We start from the raw sequence: 20,287 nt of genomic DNA, 5'->3' as shown, positions 1-20,287 counted from the left end.
GGCCCAGCAGCGGGGGGGAGGGGGCCGCAGTCGCGGGTTCGTGGGCGGCGGGACGCACCGGGCTGGGGGCTGGGGTGGGACCCGGCGTGTGCCATGGAGCTGCTGTCGGCGCTGAGCCTGGGCGAGCTGGCGCTCAGCTTCTCTCGGGTGCCACTCTTCCCCGTCTTCGACCTCAGCTACTTCATCGTCTCCATCCTCTACCTCAAGTATGAGCCAGGTGAGCCCGGGCGGAGGGCTGGAGGGGCTGGCTTCGCGGGGCGGGGGCGAGGAGGGGGAAGAAAGTCCTGGATCGTGGCGGGTGACGGGAGACGGGTTCGGGAGCGCAGGCAGGTGCTGGGATCGCGGGGTTCTCCCATACCGGGTGGGAGAACCACGGAGAAACGTGAGGGAGGGCAAGGAGATGTTAGGGCTGGGGGAGGGGAAGCAGATGGGGGCAGGAGGGAAGGAGAGGAGCCTGAGAGTTCAGAGGAACAGGTGTTGGGGAGTTTGCAGGGAGAGAAGGCAGGGGTTCTAGTAGGGTAGGGTCGCATGAAGTTGGGTAAGGGGCGTGGGTCGTGGTGAGGGGGCCGTCGGGGGTGGGCGCTGCGGGCTAGGCCAGATGTCTTGGCCGCCCGCAGCAGTGACCTCCCTCCTTGCCCTTGGCTAGGGAGCCGGAGCGGCAGCTGAGTGTCTATATTAGGGCCGGTCGCGCCGGGGTCAGTTTCAGAGAAAGTGACACCGGTGCCCCCTCCCCGCTGCCGCTCTGGGGCTCCCTCCCCGCCCTGCCCCCCAGGGAGGCTGCGCTGGATCTCTGCTCCCTGCCGGAATTCTTCCAGCTCTGGCCCCCATCCTTTCCACTTACTGAGCGGAACCGGCCCTGGGGTGGGGTAATTTGGGGTCAGCCTTCTCCCACCAGCTCCAGACCCCCAGGGAGAATCGCAGAGGGGAAGACCTAGCTTCTCAGATTTAACACACACACACACACACACACACACACACACACACACACACACACACACCATTTTTAAAATGAGGATAAATGGCCTCCACAGAATGTGTTCTATTTTTATACAAGGTTCAGGGACTAGTTATTGTTCTCCTAGTATTTTAATTATTCTAGTCACACCAGCAAACTAAATGGACGGTAGAATTTAGCTTTAGAAAAAAAATTAATCACCCAAAACTTTGTGACCCTTTCTCCCACTTAGATGTAAATTGCCCCATAGTCTCTTCTCAGAATGGAAATAGTTTTTTTTTTTTAATGATAAAAATAGGTGCTCCTGTTTATTTTAAAATCAAGCCGAAAAGCACAAAGGAAAAAAGAGAGAATTACAGTTGATGTGGTGGCCACCCTTCCAGACCTCCCTTCTCTGCACTTATAACCCCCCGAGTTATGAATGTAAACCCACGATCTTATGCAAAGAGTATCGTACTCTGCTTGCCAAGTGTTTTTGGTCCATTTTATTTTTGCCAGTCCACAGGCCAGAGCCTATTTTTAAAAAAGCTTTTCTATAGAGCAGTTACTTTGCAAAGCAAAATAAGCTTTGTATTGTCCGTGGCATGACCACGGGTCTGCATTTCCTGAACAGGGATGAATTCCTGGTGGCTCAGGCCAGTCTCAAGGTGAGTACAGAACCCAGCACACCTAAGGAAATCTCAGAAATGTAGGACACAGGTGTCTGGAGGAAAGGGGTCTCCAGGCTGGCTGGGAGGATGCAGGAGAGGTCAGGACATTCCTACTGGAGTCACAGAGTAAGTCCTCTGAACTAGAAGTTTGAAGGTTCCTGAAGGTTGAGAGGGTTCAATGGTTCTCAACTCTAGCTGCACGTTTGAGCCTCCTGGGGGCTCTTAAACCCTCCAATTGACTCAGAATATCTGGGGAGGGGCTCTGGTATCCTCCTGTTTGAAGTTCCCTTCCCCCAGTCATTGCTGTCTACTGTCAAGGTTGAGAACCCCCCTGGCCCAGTACAACTTCCTCCTTTTGTAACTGGGGAAATCGGAAACGGGCGAAGCTAATTTACATACGCAATGAGCCTCTTGTCCTGTGGCTGGTAGATGCTGGTGCTGGGATTCCAACCCAGGTCTGTTTGACCCCAAGAATCACTAGGATTACTCTGGGGTACTTGCTTCCCCTTGGAAAGGCAAGGCGTTGGACTTCGCTGTTAGCACACACACACACACACACACACACACACACACACACCACCAACAACAACAACAACCCCCCCCCACCCCACCCCCGCCTCCATCCCGTGTTGGTGGTTCTGCTGAGCCTTTGTAAAGATCTCTACTCAGAATCCATGTACAGTTTGCAGGAGCTGGTTCAGAATTTGCAGAATCCCTTCAGAAATTAAGAATTTCCAGACAGACAGCAGAACATGAAACTGAATGCAGGGCCCTGGAGTCACCGGGTCCTGGGCAATTGCACAGGTAGCACTCTCAAAGATGAGAGCCAGGCCACCTTTAAGGAAAAATCTCCAAACTGGGAGTGATTCTGCCTCTAGCACAGGCTGCTTACTGAGTCTCCATGAGCTTCAGTTTGCTCATCTGTGAAATGGGCGCATTGGTAATATAATCCTGGACTCCCTTTCCCAGCTGTTGTGACGATCTATTGCGAACTTTGTCAATGGTAGGGTCTAAGGCACTTGAGAAAGGTACTTACAGTTATTTTTAAGGCAGTGAGGGAATGTGTTTCCTGGGATGCAGGCATTTTCTGGGTCAGGCTTTCCTGAGAATGAAGATGGAGCTGGGAGTGTGGTCCTCAAGTGAACAGCATCTGTGTCCCCTGGGAGCTGGATAAGAAAGGCAGAATGCCAGGCCCACCCCTGACCCAGACATGCATTTGAATAAGATCTCCATAAGCACACTAACGTTTGAGAAGTGATGAACTGTAAGAGGCTGGGGCTCCTTTTTTAAAAAAAAAATAAATAAATTTTTATTGACTTTAAAGAGAGGAAGGGAGAGGGAGAAAGAGATAGAAGCATTAATGATGAGAGCGAATCATTGATCAGCTGCCTCCTGCATGCCTCCACTGGGGATAGGGCATGTGCCCTGACTGGGAATTGAACTGTGACCTCCTGGTTCATAGGCCAACACTCAACCACGGAGCAACACTGGCTTGTCTGGGGCTCCTTATTAAACCAAGAGTTGCTTCCTGGGGCAGGGGGTTTGGGTCTGGCTCACTTCCAGGACCCCAGCTCTATGCAAGAAGACAGGAGGAAGCAGTGGGTGCTGGCTGTTACCTGCATTATGGAAGGAAGGAAGGAAGGAAGGAAGGAAGGAAGGAAGGAAGGAAGGAAGGAAGGAATTATAATCCTGGTTACCTTAGGCCTGACCCATCCAAAGAACTTTTCAGACCAGTGGTCCTCAGATTAGACACACTTTGAGAGCTTTTAAAAATCATCTAGGCAGCATCCCTCCATCATTTAAATCAGAATCTCTGGGGGTAGCACCAGCATCAGTATTTTATTTCCTATAGAGCAGTTACTTTGCAAAGCAAAATAAGCTTTGTATGTTATAGCATGACTATGGGTCTGTATTTCCTGTATGGGGATGAATTCCTGATGGCTCAGGCCAGTCCCGTCCCAAGGTGAGTACAGAATCCAGCACACCTTAGGAAATCTCAAACCATGGAGCAGGAGCCTCCCAGGAATGTAGGACACACGCGTCTGGAGACAAGGGTCTCCAGGCTGGCTAGGAGGATGCAGGAGGGGTCAGGACATTCCTACCGGAGCCACAGAGTAAGTCCTCTGAACTAGAAGTTTTGCCAATACAATACGTTTTACAAAATGCTTTTATCTTATCACAGCATTTAAACATTTTCTAAAATGTATTTTTCAGTTATAATATTATATTAGTTTCGGGTGTTTTAAAGTTCCCCACATGAGACCCAGGTCTCCTCCACCAATGTTTCCCAACCTCGGCACTATTGATGGTTAGAACTAGACCATTCTCTGTGATGGGGGCAGTTCTGTGCATTTCAGGGTGTTTTACAGCATCCCTGGCCTCTACCCACTAGCTGCTGATCATTTTACTGTCTCCATAGTTCTACCCATGTGACAACCAACACTGTCCCCATACGTTGCCAATGTCCCAGATATTTGCTCCCAGTTGAGAACCATTGATCTAGACTGAATCTCAACCTCCAGTGCTATCAAGGACCAGGCAGGTGACCGATGGGAAGCAATAAACCAGCTGTGAGGACCGTGCCCAGGTGACATCCAGCCAGGTTCTTCTCCACCTGGTTGGGGCTGGAACCATCAGAACTGGTTTTTCCAGGGAAGCTGGAAATGTGATTTGGCTATTGGAACACTTCTTTTTTTCTTCTTCTTGTTTTCTTTTATTTAAATTAATAGACTATTTCTAGAGCCATTTTAGATCTAGATCAAAATTAATCTGAAACGACAGTTTCTATATATTACTGACCACCCCCATCACATACACATAGCCTTTCCCACCATCAACATTCTTCACCAGAGTGGTACATTTGTTACAATTAATGAACCAACATAATTATCAACATTGTTATTATCATGTAATTATTATCATAGATTGACAACATCGTGATCAACCAATCTATAGTTTACATTAGGAATCTTTGGTGGTGTACATTTATGAATTTTGACAAATGTATAATGACATGTACTCGCCATTATAGTATCATACGGAATAGTTTTACTGCCTTAAAAATCCCCTGTGCTCCACCTATTCATTACTCTCCCCTACCCTCCACCTGGAACCCCCACCAATCTCTGATCTTTTTTCTTTTTTAAATATGTTTTTGTTGATTTCAGAGAGAGGAAGGGAGAGGGAGAGAGAGATAGAAACATCAATGATGAGAATCATTGCTCAGCTGCCTCCTGCACGCCCCCTACTGGGGATGGAGCCAAATCTCGGGTATGTGCCCTGACTGAGAATGGAACAGTGACCTTCTGGTTCATGGGTTGATGCTCAACCTCTGAGCCACACCAGCCAGGCAACCTCTGATCTTTTTACTGTCTCCATAGTTCTACCTTCCCCCGATTGTTAGACTCATGCAATCTGTATCCTTTTCAGACTGGCTTCTTTCACTCAGTAATATGCATTTAGGGTTCCTCCACATCTTTTTGTGGCTTGATAGGTCATTTCTTTTTACTATTAAATAATATTCCATGGTATGGATGTACTACAGTTTAATTATTAAACCACTGAAGGACATCTTGGCTGCAGTTTGAACATTTAAAAAATTCTGTGTGGGTACCAGGCCAGTGTGGCTCAGTGGTTGAGCATCGACCCATGAACCAGGAGATTGAGGTTCCATTCCCCATCAGGGCACATGCTCAGGTTGCAGGCTCAATCTCCAGTAGGGGGCGTGCAGGAGGCAGACGAACAATGATTCTCTCTTATCATTGATGTTCTCTCTCTCTCTCTCTCTCTCTCTCTCTCTCTCTCTCTCTCTCTCTCTCTCTCCCTCTCCCTTCCTCTCTCTGAACTCAATAAAAGCATATTTAAAAAACAATTCTGTGTGAGCTAAGAGAACACTTTCTTGATCTCTGGTTTGAATTGTAAGCTTTTTGAGGGCAGAGGGCAGCTCATCTCCAACCTTGCAAGGCAGGGACTACCAACTCCTTCAAGGGAGGAAACTGAGGCAGAGAGCTTTGCTCAAAGGCTCAAAAAAAAAGAGGATTTAGAGTTGCTGAGAGATTCTGTCAGTACACCTCATATGTTTAGACCTCAGACTAAATAGCACCAAATGAGGGGCAGTGCTGAAAATGCCCTGGGGGACCTGCTAGCACTTCCCTGCCATGGGAATGTCATGGAGCCCATCAAGGAGACCTGATCGGGTCTCCTCCTCCCTCTAAGGCAGAGCTGATTTTTATAAATCCATCCACTAGAATTTCCACCCACAGGTACTTTCCATTTCAGTTCAGTTCCAGGAATAACTCTCACGTAATTACTAGGCACTAAGCAATTCTTTTCCTCCTCACAGGCACACTGGGGTGACCAACTCAGCCAGGTTTGCCCAAGATAAGAATCCAAAGTCCCATGTCCCCGGAACTCTTAGGTCCCAGGCAAACTGGGATAGCACCTAAGCAGACTGAAGCCAGGCGAGGGCAGAACTTTGGTGGCAAACCTGGGGTTGAAACCTCTATTTTGCTGCTTCTGGGTGCTATCCCCAAACCAAGGAGTGTGGCAAAGGGAAGGAGCTAAGGGGACTGTTTTTCAGCCCCTGCCTTGCTATGGGTCTTCAGGGCAGGTTGTATCCATCAGCCTCAGTCTTCTCATCTGTGGCAACGGGGAAACTGTTCCTGTCCTTCCAGGATTGCCAGGAGGGTATTGATAATGATAAGAAACATGGCGATTATAATGCACACTGCATTGATTAATCAATACAACTCCATGAATGGGGTACTCCCATTCTCTCTCTCTTTTTGTTAATCCTCACCCGAGAACATGCTGAGCGAGAGCGAGAGCGAGAATGAGAATCCATGGGAGAGAGAAATATCTATTGGTTGTCTTCCATACGCTCCCCAACTAGGGATCAAACCTGCAAACCAGGTGTGTGCACTGACTGGGAATCAAACTTGCAACCTTTTGGTGCACAGAACGAAGGCTCAATCAGATGAGCCTCATTCTCTTGACAGCAGAGGAAACAGAGGTTGGGGAGGGAGCAGTCATTTGCCCAAGGCCATGCCTGAGTGAGTGCAGAGCCAAAACCCAGGCGTGTGACTTTATCTTAATTAGGACTCACCATGGTACAAACATGGAACCTGCTTTACTCCTGCGAAACCCAGGTCCTCACCCCTACTCCCCAGTCTCAGTCCCTGGGATAGCCCCAGAGGGCACCCAAAAGACCCTGGAAAGAATTCAACCCCTGGGGGCTATTTTTAAACGCAGGCAGAGGTATCCATTTCTGCAAAACATGGGTGCCTCACCTGACCTGGTCCCTTCTGGCCCCACCAGCTGCTCCAAAGGATTAGTGCTCAGCTGGCAGGGTTTTAAATAGACACTCCAGCGAAGAGAACTCTGCTTTCTTAAATCCTGTAACTAAATCCTTAAATACTGAGACTTTAGGATACTCTGGCAGGGAAAAGATGCGCATGGTGCAAGTAACTACATGGTGAGATTGAGGAAGGAAAATTTGGTTCCAATCATCGTTAGGAGTCGAGCAAAGAAGGGATTAAGGGGTTGCACCTGACAGAAGGAAAGGGACACACAGAGAAAAAATAAGTTTGTCCAAGATCACATGGTTAGTTGGTGGGGATGGCGAAGAGGAAGGGGAGGGTGTTGATGACTTACTCTAAAACAACTTTTATTAGGCATGCTTTCTCATTATAAAATGTAGTATATGCAAGAGAATGGTTAAATAACTTGTGATCTAGTTCTATGATAGAACATTATACAACAGTAAAAAATGAATATTATTTTTAAAAATATTGTGCTCAGTGAAAAAGACACATGCAAAAGGCCATGTCATATACAGGGGTGGGCAAAAGCAGATTTACATGTGTAATACAAATAAATAATACAATGATTAATAAATAACAGTACAAGAATAAAACTCTGTTTTGTGTACTCATATCTCTAAACCTACTTTGCCCACCTCTGTATTTCTATCTACATGTAATATATAAGTTTTAGGACATTTTCATCACCCCAAAAGGAAATCCCATTGCTATTAACTGTCACTCCCCATTACCCCTCCCCCAGCCCCTGCCAAGCACTAATTTGCTTTCTGTTTCTATGGATTTGCCTGCTCTGGACATCTATATATATAAACAGGGAATATGCTAATTAGCCGGGCGTCACAACTGCTCAGGAGGAGGCTGCATCACGACCTCTCAGGAGGAGCTGTGCACGCAGATGGGCGGGAAGGGACTGCATGCTGCCCCCAGGCCCATCGGCCACGGGGAGGCTGGGGCTGGGGGTGGGCCAGAGTGGAGACACAACACACAGGAGCGCCTGCCCCCACCCCAGTGGACACAACAAACAGCTGGCTCTATGCGGGTCTGGGGTGGGTCCCGGCCGCCCGAGAGGTGCCTCCTCGTGCGATTTCAATCCCACGCTGGGCCTCTAGTTTCATATAAATGGTATCATACAATATATGTCTTATGGCTTTTTGTGTCTGGCTGCTTTCACTTAGCATGTTTTCAAGACTCATCTATGTTGTAGTATCTATCAAGACTTCATTCCTGCCCTTGCCAATGTGCCCAGTGGTTAGAGCATTGGCCTGCACACCGAAGGGTTGAAGGTTTGATTCCTGGTCAAAGGGCACGTCAGGTACCTGCATTGCAGGTTCAATCACCAGGCAGTCAGGACGAGTGCAGGAGGCAACCAATCACTGTGTCTCACATCAGTGTTTCTCTCTCTCTCCCTCCCACCTACCCCAAAGACTTTATTCCTTTTTTAAAATTAATTTATTTTCCAATTACAGTTGACATGCAATATTATATTACTTTCATGTGTACAATATAGTGACTAGACATTTATCTACCTTGCAAAGTAATCACTCCAATAAGGACTTCATTCCTTTTTAAGGCTGAATAATATTCCATTGTATGGATATGACACATTTTGTATCTATATATCATTTGATGGACACTGAGGATGTTTCCAACTTTTGATGATTATGCTGCTATGAATATGGACTTTTTAAAAAATGTTTTTATTGATGTTTAGAGAGAGCGGAAGGGAGAAGGAGAGAGAGGGAGAGAAATATCAATGTGAGAAACATTGATCGGCTGCCTCCTGCACGTCCCCTACTGAGGATCAAGGCCACAACCTGGGCTTGTGTCCTAACCAGGAATCGAACTGGCGACCTTTTGGCGCCTGGGACAATACTCAACCAACTGAGCCACACTGACTGGGCAATATATCTTTCTGAGGTCCACAGTTCAATTCACACACCTTCTCTGTCTGTCTGGAATATTATTGAGCCTTAAAAAGAAAGGAAATTCTGACACATGCTACAACATGGATGAACCTTGAGGACATGAAATAAGCCAGTCACAGAAAAAAAAGCCAAACACTTTACGATTCCACCCCTTTATCCCCTGCCTCCCAGGAGCAGTGGAGCTGGCCCGGCGCCACCCCATGGCATCCTGGCTGTGTGCCATGCTGCACTGCTTCGGGAGTTACATCCTGGCTGATCTGCTCCTCGGGGAGCCCCTGATTGACTACTTCAGCAACAACTCCAGCGTCCTGCTGGCCTCCGCTGTCTGGTAAGCATTGCCAGGCTGGCAGGGTGTGGGAGAGCAGAGCTGGAGGTCCGGGGTGACCCATTCACCAGAGAGGTGGGCGGCGGGCGGGACTGGGATCCAACAGCACAACCTCCACAGTGGCCCTGCAGGCACTGCTCTGTTGCTCAGCTCTGTCCTGAGCCAGGCACGTGAGAAGGATACAACCTCACCTCCCAGGGCCCCCAGAATCTCTCACCCTAATGCTTGGCATTCTCTCCCTGAAGGTACCTGATTTTCTTCTGTCCCCTGGACCTCTTTTACAAGTGTGTCTGCTTCCTGCCTGTGAAACTCATCTTTGTGGCCATGAAGGAGGTGGTGAGAGTCCGAAAGATCGCTGTGGGCATCCACCACGCCCATCACCACTACCACCACGGGTGGTTCGTCATGATTGCCACTGGCTGGGTCAAAGGTAAACAGGACCATAATGATGACAACCGAAAATCACCCAGTTGAGAACCCTGGTCCAATGGTACATATTGGGCAGCCAGGCTGAGGGGTATCAGGATTGCTGCAGGGGTCCAAGCTCCCCATTAGCCCACACCTTTAGAGCCAATGAGAAGATTCTTCCAGAAATTGAACTGTCAAAGGTAAATAGGACAATGATGAAACAATGACAGCTGATCCCCAGAGCAGGGTTTCTCAATGGTGGCACTACTGACATTTGGTGCTGGATCATTCTCTGTGGTGGGGGCCATCCTATGAATGGCCAGGTGTTGAGCAGCATCCCTGGCCCCCACCCACTAATAGCACACCCCCCTCCCCAGTTGTGACATCCAAAAATGTCTCTAGACATGGCCAAATGCCTCCTCGGGGACAAAATCACCTCAGTTGTGAGCCCCTGGTGCAGTGATGCAGGTCAGGAACTCCAGCTCACAGCCACTCCTGGAGAGGATATTATTATTTTATTATTTTAAAATATATTTTATTGATTTTTTACAAAGAGGAAGGGAAAGGGATAGAGAGTTAGAAACATCGATTCAGCTGCCTCCTACACACCCCCTACTGGGGATGTGCCCACAACCACGGTACAAGCCCTTGACCGGAATCAAACCTGGGACCCTTCAGTCCGCAGGCCAATGCTCTATCCACTGAGCCAAACCAGTTAGGGCTAGAGAGGGTATTCTTTCTGGAAATGTAACCATTGTGTCTCCACGAAGCCTGTACTAATTCCCCGGGGATGTAGCATGCCTCCCTGGGGGCACATGGTTTGAGAAAGATTGAGAGCTCAGAGTCCTGAGGAGAGAGGCTATGTGTAGGGGGCCCCCTGGAAGCCTCATGCGCAGCTCAGGATCCTGGATTGGGAGCCTCAGAGCAGACAGCCCAGATTGGTCCAAGCCTTTCAGGTGGGGTATTAGCTTGATTCCTTCATGCTTGTTTTGCTCCAAATGTGCTGCTGTGTGTTGGCTCTGAGCATGTTTCCTCACCTGCAACTGATCCTCACACACCCAGGCTCATTGTCCCCCTGGAGAGGACTCCAGGAGCAGAGAGTCTGCTTCCTGGGGAATGCAGCCACGAAGGAAGCTGGGGGCGGCGGGTTCGTTCAGAAGCACCCTGTTTCGTAGGCTCTGGTGTTGCCCTCATGTCCAACTTTGAGCAGCTGCTCCGAGGGGTCTGGAAGCCAGAGACCAACGAGATCTTGCACATGTCCTTGTGAGTACCCCGTCCTCCCCGCCTGTTCCTCCTGTGCCCCCTGGACCTGACCCTGGATTGGATACTTCTGGTAACTTGGAGGTCTGGCTCCTGATTCTGCCTTCCAAAAGCTTCCAGAGGACATGTCTGGGGGAACCCAGAGAGGGAACCACAACTCTGCCTAGGGGACAGGGGCAGGCAGAGATGCAGGGAAATCAGATACTTGATTTGGGTTTTGAAGAGTGAATAGGAGTTTTCTGGCAAAGAAGGAGCCTCTGATTCAGAGGCCATCACTTCTGCCAAGTCAGAAAACAACAATTCTGCCTGGTTCTGCAGGGTAGGCGTGCACAGGTGGGTGGGGAGCATGGGGCATGGAGTGTGGGAATGCGGCTGGAGCTCAGTGGAGAATGGTGGGCAGGGCCAGACTGCAGCATCCAGGACCTACCCCAGAACCCCGCACTGCATTTAGCCCAATGCATTTTTAAAAAGACCTCACAGGGTCAGGCTAGTTAAATTTTCTCCCAATCTACAATAAGTAAGACTATAGCTATTAAAATATGACAAAACTAAAAGGCTTACCCATAGGCCAATGAAAATTGCCTGTTGTTTTACACTTTGGAGAATGTGGCTTTATCTCGTTTCATCTCCACGAGAAATCTGTTCCCACCCTCAGTTCACTGACAGAGAAATAGGGCCCAGATGGTTGCATCGCCTGCTACTAAGCAGGCAAGTGGCTTCCCCTCTGGGATTCTCATCAGCTGAGGGGAGGGTTCCATGGAATCACAGACATAACCCCCTGGCCCTGGCACCTGGTGAGTGCTTTGGCAAGATCATCGTTAGGTACATGCAACGAGTGGCAGACATCAGGAGCAGAAGTCATGGGTCTGTCTCTTGCAACAAGTTAAAATCTGAGAAACCTAGCCTGCAAGGAAGAAAAAGAAAGCTAAGAAAAATGGTTTGTTGTAACCCCACATCCTGGGGAGTGTGCTGTTTTGGGGTCCCTGAGACCACCCTCGGGTTTGATGATTCGCTAGGACTCACAGAACTCGGCAAAGCCCTTTTGCTCGGGGTTACGGTTTATTACAGGATACAGGTTAAAATGAGCAAAGCTAAGGTACACAGGGGGCAGCATCCAGGGGAGACGGGCTGAGCCTCTGGCTGTCCCCTCTCCGTGGAGCCGCGTGGACGGCGCCTGTTTCTCCCAGCATCCCTGTGTGACTATGTGCACTGAATAGTCACAGCGAACTTCCCAACTCTCATGTCCCAGGATTTATTGGGGCTCCGTGACACAGACATAGCTGACCACCTGCATGTTCGACCTCAGCCTCCAGCTCCCCTATAAGTTGAGCTGATACCACATGACCCAAGATCCCCACTGTAAATCACATGCTTACTCTCTGGTGTGACCCAAAGTCCCCAAGGAAAAAAGACTCCTGTCACATGGAACACGCCCAGCGCTTAGAGGACATCCCCCAGGCTCCAGAGACAAAGGCCAGATCACTCTCTGAGTCAAGTTAACCCTTTACTGCACAGTGACACCACCTCCTCCACGCCATGCGGGTGTTTTCCCATTTCACACTCAGACAAGGGGAGCTGGGGCCGGCTGGGGGCAGGCAGAGAAGGGGGTCTGGGACAGAGATCCAAAGGCCTGAGCCGTGCCATGCCTCCCAGTAACCATGGCTGTCCCCTGCAGCCCCACCAAGGCCAGCCTGTATGGAGCTGTCCTCTTCACCCTCCAGCAGACCCGCTGGCTCCCGGTGTCCAAAGCCAGTCTCATCTTTATCTTCACCATGTTCATGGTGTCCTGTAAGGTAAGCCTTCCTGTCCTGACCCACGCCCATCTGCACTTTCCTGTCCAAGAAAGGAGAACCCTAAGTGGGGGTGGAGGCCGGGACCTTGCCTGTAGGTCTGTGCATGGAGGGGGGTCTGAGAAGAGCCAGCAGGTGGGTTTGGGGGTGAGGGAACAAGTCTTTCCCAGCAGAAGGCCCAGCCTAGGAAAAGGTGAGAGGGAGACAGGAGTGTGCAGGGTCTGCGTGCCTTGGGTGTGGAGAGCAGAGGGACAGGTACCCTCAGGGAAGGTACCCTCAGGATGCTGGGCTACACCAAGAATGGTGCTGGTCTGATCATCAGGCTTTGAGTTGGGGTCTCCCCACCCTCCAGGAGGAGTTTTGAGGGGCCACATTCTCCTCCCTCCCTGTGGAGCTGGTATGGAGGTACAAAGGCCTGAGCCGTCAAAAGAGAATTAGTGACTCCAGGCCGGGCAGCGCTCCTCCCTGAGCCCAGGTGTGGGGGTACTTCTGGGGAGAGAGGGACCAGCTGTCCCGCTGAGCCCAGCATTGTCTTGGTTTTAGTACCAAAAGTTCCACAGCCCGGGACAGTTGGTCACCCTCCTGAGGGTGAGGGGTTATGCAGCCAGAGGGCTGGGTGTGGCGTCCCTCTGACCTTGATCTGGCTGATCTTCTCTCCCCCCACCCCCTTGGCTTTCTCTCTCCATCTCTCTCTGTCGCTCTGCTGTCCCCCTGTCCCCCTGCCACCCCTCCTCAGGTGTTCCTGACAGCCACCCACTCCCACAGCTCCCCTTTCGATGTTCTGGAGAGCTATATCTGTCCCGTGCTGTTTGGGACGGCCTTGGTGGGTGACCATCACCACGACAACCACGGTGGGGCCCATGGAGGGTCCCACGGTGGCAGTGGGCCCGGCTCCCCGCACTCCGCCATGGCCACCAAGTCCAAGGAGGAGCTGAGTGAGGGCTCCAGGAAGAAGAAAACCAAGAAGGCAGATTAGGCAGAGGCCCACGGGGCTTGTGGGGTGCTAGGGAGAAGACCCAGCCCCAGAACCTTCAGAGTCAGGGGTGGGGGAGGTGGCTTGGGCTCATTTGTCCCCCTCCAGGCCTCACCTTCCCTGTCCGCAAACTGGGGCCCTTAGCCCACCCTCTGGGGCTGATGTGAGGGGGTTAGATGAGATATGGGGTAAAGGGCATTTGTAGGAATGGGGTTTCTCTCTGTGGAACCCCTGTCGAGCCAGATTTGGGGGAGAGGGGGGGCACAGAATCATGGCAGTGGCTCCAGCCAGAAACACTGGCAGTTATGTTCTTGGCTCTATTATTTCCTTCTAAAATTATGTTTTGACTGTATTTCAAGCATTATTGAGACATTTATTTGACGGATGATTCCTGAGTACTTCTGCGAGACAGCTGCTGTGATTGCCACGTCTTGCTGACTCCTCCTGGGCGTCCCGGGGCAAGGGGCCTCCTTCTCTGAGCCTTGCGCTCCTCATCTGTGTAATGGGGTCCCCTGGCCCTCCTCTGCACAAGAGCTGATGTGAGGCTGGACGTGAGCCAGCCTTCCGTGCTCAGAGGCACTGTGCAGTCAGCAGGAGGGCCGCGGCGGGTGTTCCCTGTGCTTGAGGACTGCTTTGTGCTTTAGATCGTTTGTGTTTGTGGGTTGGAGACCCCCACAAGGTACGTGGCAGGAAGGAGGCCTTCAGTAGACACATCTAGGCCAGACTTGAGAATATGGGACGGGGGGAAAGGCTTGTTCTGATCCTTGGCTTCGGGCTACCCCTAAACCAAAGAAATACAGCTGGCTGAGCGGGGGTTCCAGTGTCCAGCTATGTCCAGGGGGCTCCAAGCACTCGCTGTTGGGCCCTGGAAGCATCAGGCCTTCCTCATGCCGGCTCATTGCTGCTCATTTAGTCACTCAACAAACGTGTTTCTGCCTACTCTGCCAAGCCTTGCGCTGCTGCTGGGCAGGCTGGGAACTTGCTTCTGGGTGAATAAGGAGGATGGTAGCTGAAGGCCCCTCCCAGCTGCCTTCATCTAATCCTCAGTCACCAGGATGTCTGAGAGAGGTGGGTAGATGGAGTATGGCCAGTCGCGGGTGGGAGTTTGGGCCCAGACCAGGCCAGCCAGAGGCTGCCCTCCGCACATGGGTGCTCAGAGTGTGCTCAGGGCATTAGCCTGCAGCTGCTTCGAGATTGTCTTGGAGTTATTGGGGTCCCAGGTGTTGCCCAGCTGCTGGGAAAGTGCCTTGATCTGGTGATACCTGGGAGCTGGGTGGGTCCTAAGACTGTAAGGCCCTGAATTCATCCTCTTGCAAGTCCATCAAGGCTCGGCATGAAGGTTCAGCAAATAAATCTGTTGTGAGAGAATCCTGTTGGCTTGTCTGATTCATTCCTGATTTTTTTCTTAGAGATGCGCAGAGTTTCCCGGAGAAGGAGGCTCATGGCAGCTCTTGATCACCAGTGGGAAATAGTGGCTGTGGGTGAGGTCTGGGTTCAAAGTTTTGCTCTACCACCAACAGGTCATGGGGCCTCCCCTTTTCCAAGCCCGTTTGCTTCTTGGGAAAAGGGGGTGATAATTATCATTGTCCCTCAAAGATAGGTGGGATTAATTGGAGTGTTTGGGATTTGCAGTTAAGAGTCTGTGCAAGATTCTGTTAATAGAAAAAGACAAGCCACAGACTGGGAGGAAATCTTTGAAAATTATATATCTGATAAAGAATTGTATCCGGAATATATAAAGAATTCTCAAAACTCAAATATAAAAAAACAGCCCAATTTTAAAATGAGCAAAGGACTTGAATGGGCACTGTGCCATGAAGAATATAGAAATAAGCACACAAAGAGACACTCAACATCCGTGGCCATCGGAAAAATGGGCGGGGAGGTACCACTTCACACTCATGAGGACGGCTAACCATAAAAAGACTGACCATGCCAAGTGCTGGGGAGGATGTGGAACAGCTGGGACTCTCATACACTGCGGACAGTGTAGCCCCTTTGGAGGCAGTTTGGCAGTTTCTTAAGAAGTTAAAAGTGTACTTATCATACAACCCAGCATTCCACTCTTGGGTATTCGCCCAGGAGAAGTGAAAGTGTGTCCACACAAAGGCATACACACAAAAGTTCGTAGCAGCGTTTTAAAAAATTGTTGACAGTATTACAGATGTCCCCCATTTTCCCCTTTGCCCCCCTCCACTCACCCCCTGCCCCACCCAAGGCCTTCCTCACACTATTGTTTATGTCCATGGGCTATGCATATATGCATATATGTTCTTTGGTTAATCTCTTACCGTCCCTCCCACCCCATTCCCTCTGAGAGCTGTCAGTCTGTTCCATGCATCCATGTCTCTGGACCTATTTTGTTCATCAGTTTATTTTGTTTACTAGATTCCACATATAAGTGAGATCATGTGCTATTTGTCTTTCTATGACTGGCTTATTTCACTTAGCATAATACTCTCCAGGTCCCGCCATGCTGTTGCAAAGGGTAAAAGATCCTTCTTTTTTATAGCCACACTAGAGGCCCATTGCAAGAAGATTCCTGCAAGAATAGGGCTTCCTTGGGCCTATTCCTGCAAGAATAGGGCTTCCTGCGGCTGGAGCGAAGCAGAGAAGGGCGTCTCTGCCGCCCCGCTTGCTTCTCAGCAGCTTCGCTCCCTTCTGCAGCGCTTGGCTTACTTCTACACTGTCTTCAGTCTTTGCTCGGCACCTGTGTATGCAAATTAACCGCTATCTTTGTTGGGTTAATTTGCATACTCGCTCTGATTGGCTGGTGGGTGTACTGGAGGGATGGTCAATTTGCATGTTTCTTTTTTATTAGTGTCGATAGTATTCTTTTGTGGAAATGTACCACAGCTTTTTAATCCACTCACTTACTGATGGGCATGCTTAGCTATTGTAAATAACACTGCTATGAACATAGGGGTGCATATATTCTTTCTGAATGGTGTTTCAGGATTCTTAGGATATATTCCCAGAAGTGGTATCACTGGGTCAAATGGCAGTTCCATTTTTTTGAGGAAACTCCATACTGTTTTTCATAGAGGCTGCACCAGTCTGCATTCCCACCAGCAGTGTACCAGGGTTTTGTTAATAATAGCCCCAAAGAAAACCAAGGTGGCAGCATAGGTAAACACCTAAACTGCTGCCTCGCACAACAATTTCAAAACTACAACTAAAAGACAAAACGGACATCATTCAGAACCATAGGAAGGCTGGCTGAGTGGAAATTCTACAACTAGAAGGAAAGAGAAAAGCATACTGAGACTCACAGGAGCTGCGGAAGGCAGAGGTACGGAGGGCTGGCAACTGAGTATGCGGCTGGCTTTCTCAATCGGGAGGGAGACAAAAGCTCCCGACTGCTCTGAACTCCAGTTCCGGGCGAGACTCTGGGGAGCCAGACTCATTCGGGGAGAAACTGGACTGTCTGGCAGCAGGCGAAACTCGAGGGCAGCTTTCACTCAGAGGTGCTTACAGCGATTACCGCGGGACACTGAGACCCAGGGGCCTCTCAGGGCAGGGCTGACGGGAAGCCATCGCTGTTTGCTCCGCCCTGAGACTCCGCCCCATCCAAGCTGAGCGCAGAGGCTTTTGCAAGTCTTGTCTCATAAGGGTGTCTCCAGTACAGAAGTTCTCCCAGCGTAGACACAGCTGATCCTCACAGCCAATTGGCCTGGAGGTCAATTCCTCCCAGTGATACCAACAACAATCAAGGCTTAACTACAACAAGACTGTGCACACAGCCCACAAAAGGGTGCACCAAGAGTGTCCACCTCAGGTAACTGGGGAGGCTGAGCCACTGGGCCCTATAGGACACCTAGCACACAAAGCCACTCTATCAACACAGGGAAGCAGCCAAAATGCAGAGACAAAGAAACAGGTCACAAATGAAAGAAATGGAGGAAAGTAAATGACTGGATATAGAGTTCAAAACCACGGTTATAAAGTTTTTCAAGAATTTTCTAGAAAAAGCCAATAAATTTAGTGAGACCCTCGAGGATATGAAAAAGGACCAACTAGAAATTAAGCATACATTGACTGAAATTAAAAATAATATACAGAGATCCAATAGCAGACTAGAGGATCGCAAGAATCAAGTCAAAGATTTGAAATACAAAGAAGCAAAAAACACCCAACTGGAAAAGCAAAAAGAAAAAAGAATCCAAAAATATGAAGATAGTGTAAGGAGCCTCTGGGACAACTTCAAGCGTACCAACATTTGAATTATGGGGGTGCCAGAAGAAGAGAGAGAGCAAGATACTGAAAACCTATTTGAAGAAATAATGACTGAAAACTTCCCCCACCTGGCAAAAGAAATAGACTTACAAGTCCAGGAAGTGCATAGAACCCCAAACAAAAGGAATACAAGGAGAACCACATCAAGACACATCATAATTAAAATGCCAAGAACAAAAGACAAAGAGAGAATCTTACAAGCAGCAAGAGAAAAACAGTTAGTTACCTACAAGGGAGCACCCATATGATTGTCAGCTGATTTCTCAACAGAAACTATGCAGGCCAGACGGGAGTGGCAAGAAATATTCAAAGTGATGAATAGCAAGAACCTACAACCAAGATTACTCTACCCAGCAAAGCTATCATTTAGAATTGAAGGTCAGATAAAGAGCTTCACAGATAAGAAAAAGCTAAAGGAGTTCATCACCGCCAAACCAGTATTATATGAAATGCTGAAAGGTATTCTTTAAGAAGAGGAAGAAGAAAAAGGTAAAGATAAAAATTATGAACAACAAATACATATCTATCAACAAGTGAATCTAAAAATCAAGTGAATAAAAAATCTGAGGAACAGAATAAACTGGTGAATATAATAGAATCAGGGGCATAGAAAGGGAGTGGACTGACAATTCTCGGGGAGAAAGGGGTGTGGGGGTTGCAGGAAGAGACTGGACAAAAATCGTACACCTATGGATGAGGACAGTGGGGGGGGGGGTAAGGGCAGAGGGTGGGGTGGGAACTGGGTGGAAGGGAGCTATGGGGGGAAAAAAGAGGAACAATTGTAATAATCTGAACAATAAAGATTTATTAAAAAATTAAAAAATTAATAAATAAAACTTCTGTTTAAAAAAAATAGCCCCAAACTGGAGACAAACAAATGCCCAAAAAAGGTGAATGGATAAATAATTGCCCCATCCAAGGGATTATTGCTCAGCAATAAAAAAGAACCAAATGGAATAGCATGAATGAGCTTCATATGCCTTGTGATGGGTAAATAAAAGTCATCCAAAAATAATGCATATTGTCTGAATCCCTTTATATAAAATTCTAGAAATAGAAAGCTGATTAATGGGTGCTTAGGGAGAGGAGGAGAGGTGGGTGGGAGGGATGGCAAGAAAGCACAAGGGGTCTGGGCGATGGATGTCTTCACCTTCCTGTGTGTGGTAATGGCTTCACGGGTCTATATTCCTCACAATTTATCAAATTGTATACTTACTAATATGAACAATTTAGTATATGTCTATGGTACCTCAATCAGGCTGTGAAAAAATCTTCAGTAAGAAAAACACACACATTTAAAATTAGGCAAAATAGCCGAAACCGGTTTGGCTCAGTGGATAGAGCGTCGGCCTGCGGACTGAAAGGTCCCAGGTTCGATTCCGGTCAAGGGCATGTACATTGGTTGCGGGCACATCCCCGGTGGGGGGTGTGCAGGAGGCAGCTGGTCGATGTTTCTCTCTCATCGATGTTTCTAGCTCTCTATCCCTCTCCCTTCCTCTCTGTGGAAAATCAATAAAATATATTTAAAATAAAATAAAATAAAATTAGGCAAAATATTTGAACAGATAATTCACCAAAGAAAATACATGGATGGCAGGTAATCACAAGAAATACACATTAAAAGCACAATGAAATGCCGCTGCATATCCGCCATGGGCTGAATTGTTACCCTCAATACTTATGTTGAAGTCCTAAGCTCTAGTACCTCGGACTGTAACCATATTTAGAGATAGGGTCTTCAAAGACGTGATTAGGTTACAATGAGGTCTTTAGGGTGGACTCTAATTCAATATGATTAGTGTCCTTATAAGAGGAAGAGACGAGGACACAGACACACGCAGAGGGGAGACCATGGGAGGACACAGAGAAGATGGGTGTCTGAGGGCCGTGGAGAGAGGTCGCAGAAGAAACCAACCCTGCCAGCACCTTGATCGTGGGCTTCTAGCTGCCAGAACCAATACATTTCTGTGGTTTAAGCCACTCAGGGTTTTGTTATGGCAGCCCTAGCAAATGAATACAATATTGCTCAGAAAGGATAAAGTAAAAATAACTCACAATACCAGGTGCTGCTAAAGATTTGGAGCCACTGGGACACTCACATAGTGCTGGTGGGAAAGAGCTGGGCAGTTTCCTATGAAATTAAGCATCACTTGCCATATGAGACAGCGATCCCATTCCTGAGCAAAACGCACACTCGTGTTCACACAAGAAACGTTTAAAGCAAGCTGATTATGGTAATCACCGAGAGCTGGAAGCATCCCAGGTGTCCATCAGCTGATGAGTGGGTGAACATTATACAACGATCCCATCATACAATGAATACTACCCCGTGATGAAAAAGGAAGAAACTTCTGATACACACAGCAAAGTGGAAGAATCTCAAGTGCATTTGCTAAGGGAAATGTGAAGGACCCCAGTCCCGCGTGGTTCAGGGTTCGGGCTCT

At 48.7% G+C, this 20,287-nt stretch overlaps 1 protein-coding gene across 1 annotated transcript; it reads left to right on the top strand.

Annotated features, from left to right (window-relative positions):
• Positions 1-62: 62 nt before the first annotated feature.
• Positions 63-14,908, top strand: TMEM38A (transmembrane protein 38A). Its single transcript, XM_079772968.1, has 6 exons — positions 63-217; positions 9,023-9,179; positions 9,422-9,606; positions 10,760-10,847; positions 12,520-12,637; positions 13,371-14,908. Exons 1-6 carry the CDS (start codon positions 94-96, stop codon positions 13,608-13,610), a joined length of 912 nt encoding a protein of 303 aa, XP_079629094.1. The 5' UTR covers positions 63-93; the 3' UTR covers positions 13,611-14,908.
• The last annotated feature ends 5,379 nt before the right edge of the window (positions 14,909-20,287 follow it).

This window comes from Cnephaeus nilssonii, assembly GCF_951640355.1.
Source record: "Cnephaeus nilssonii genome assembly, chromosome: 5".
NCBI classification, from domain to species: domain Eukaryota; kingdom Metazoa; phylum Chordata; class Mammalia; order Chiroptera; family Vespertilionidae; genus Cnephaeus; species Cnephaeus nilssonii.
The sequence above is the reverse complement of the archived record's forward strand: the minus strand, read 5'-3'. Positions and strand labels throughout refer to the sequence as shown.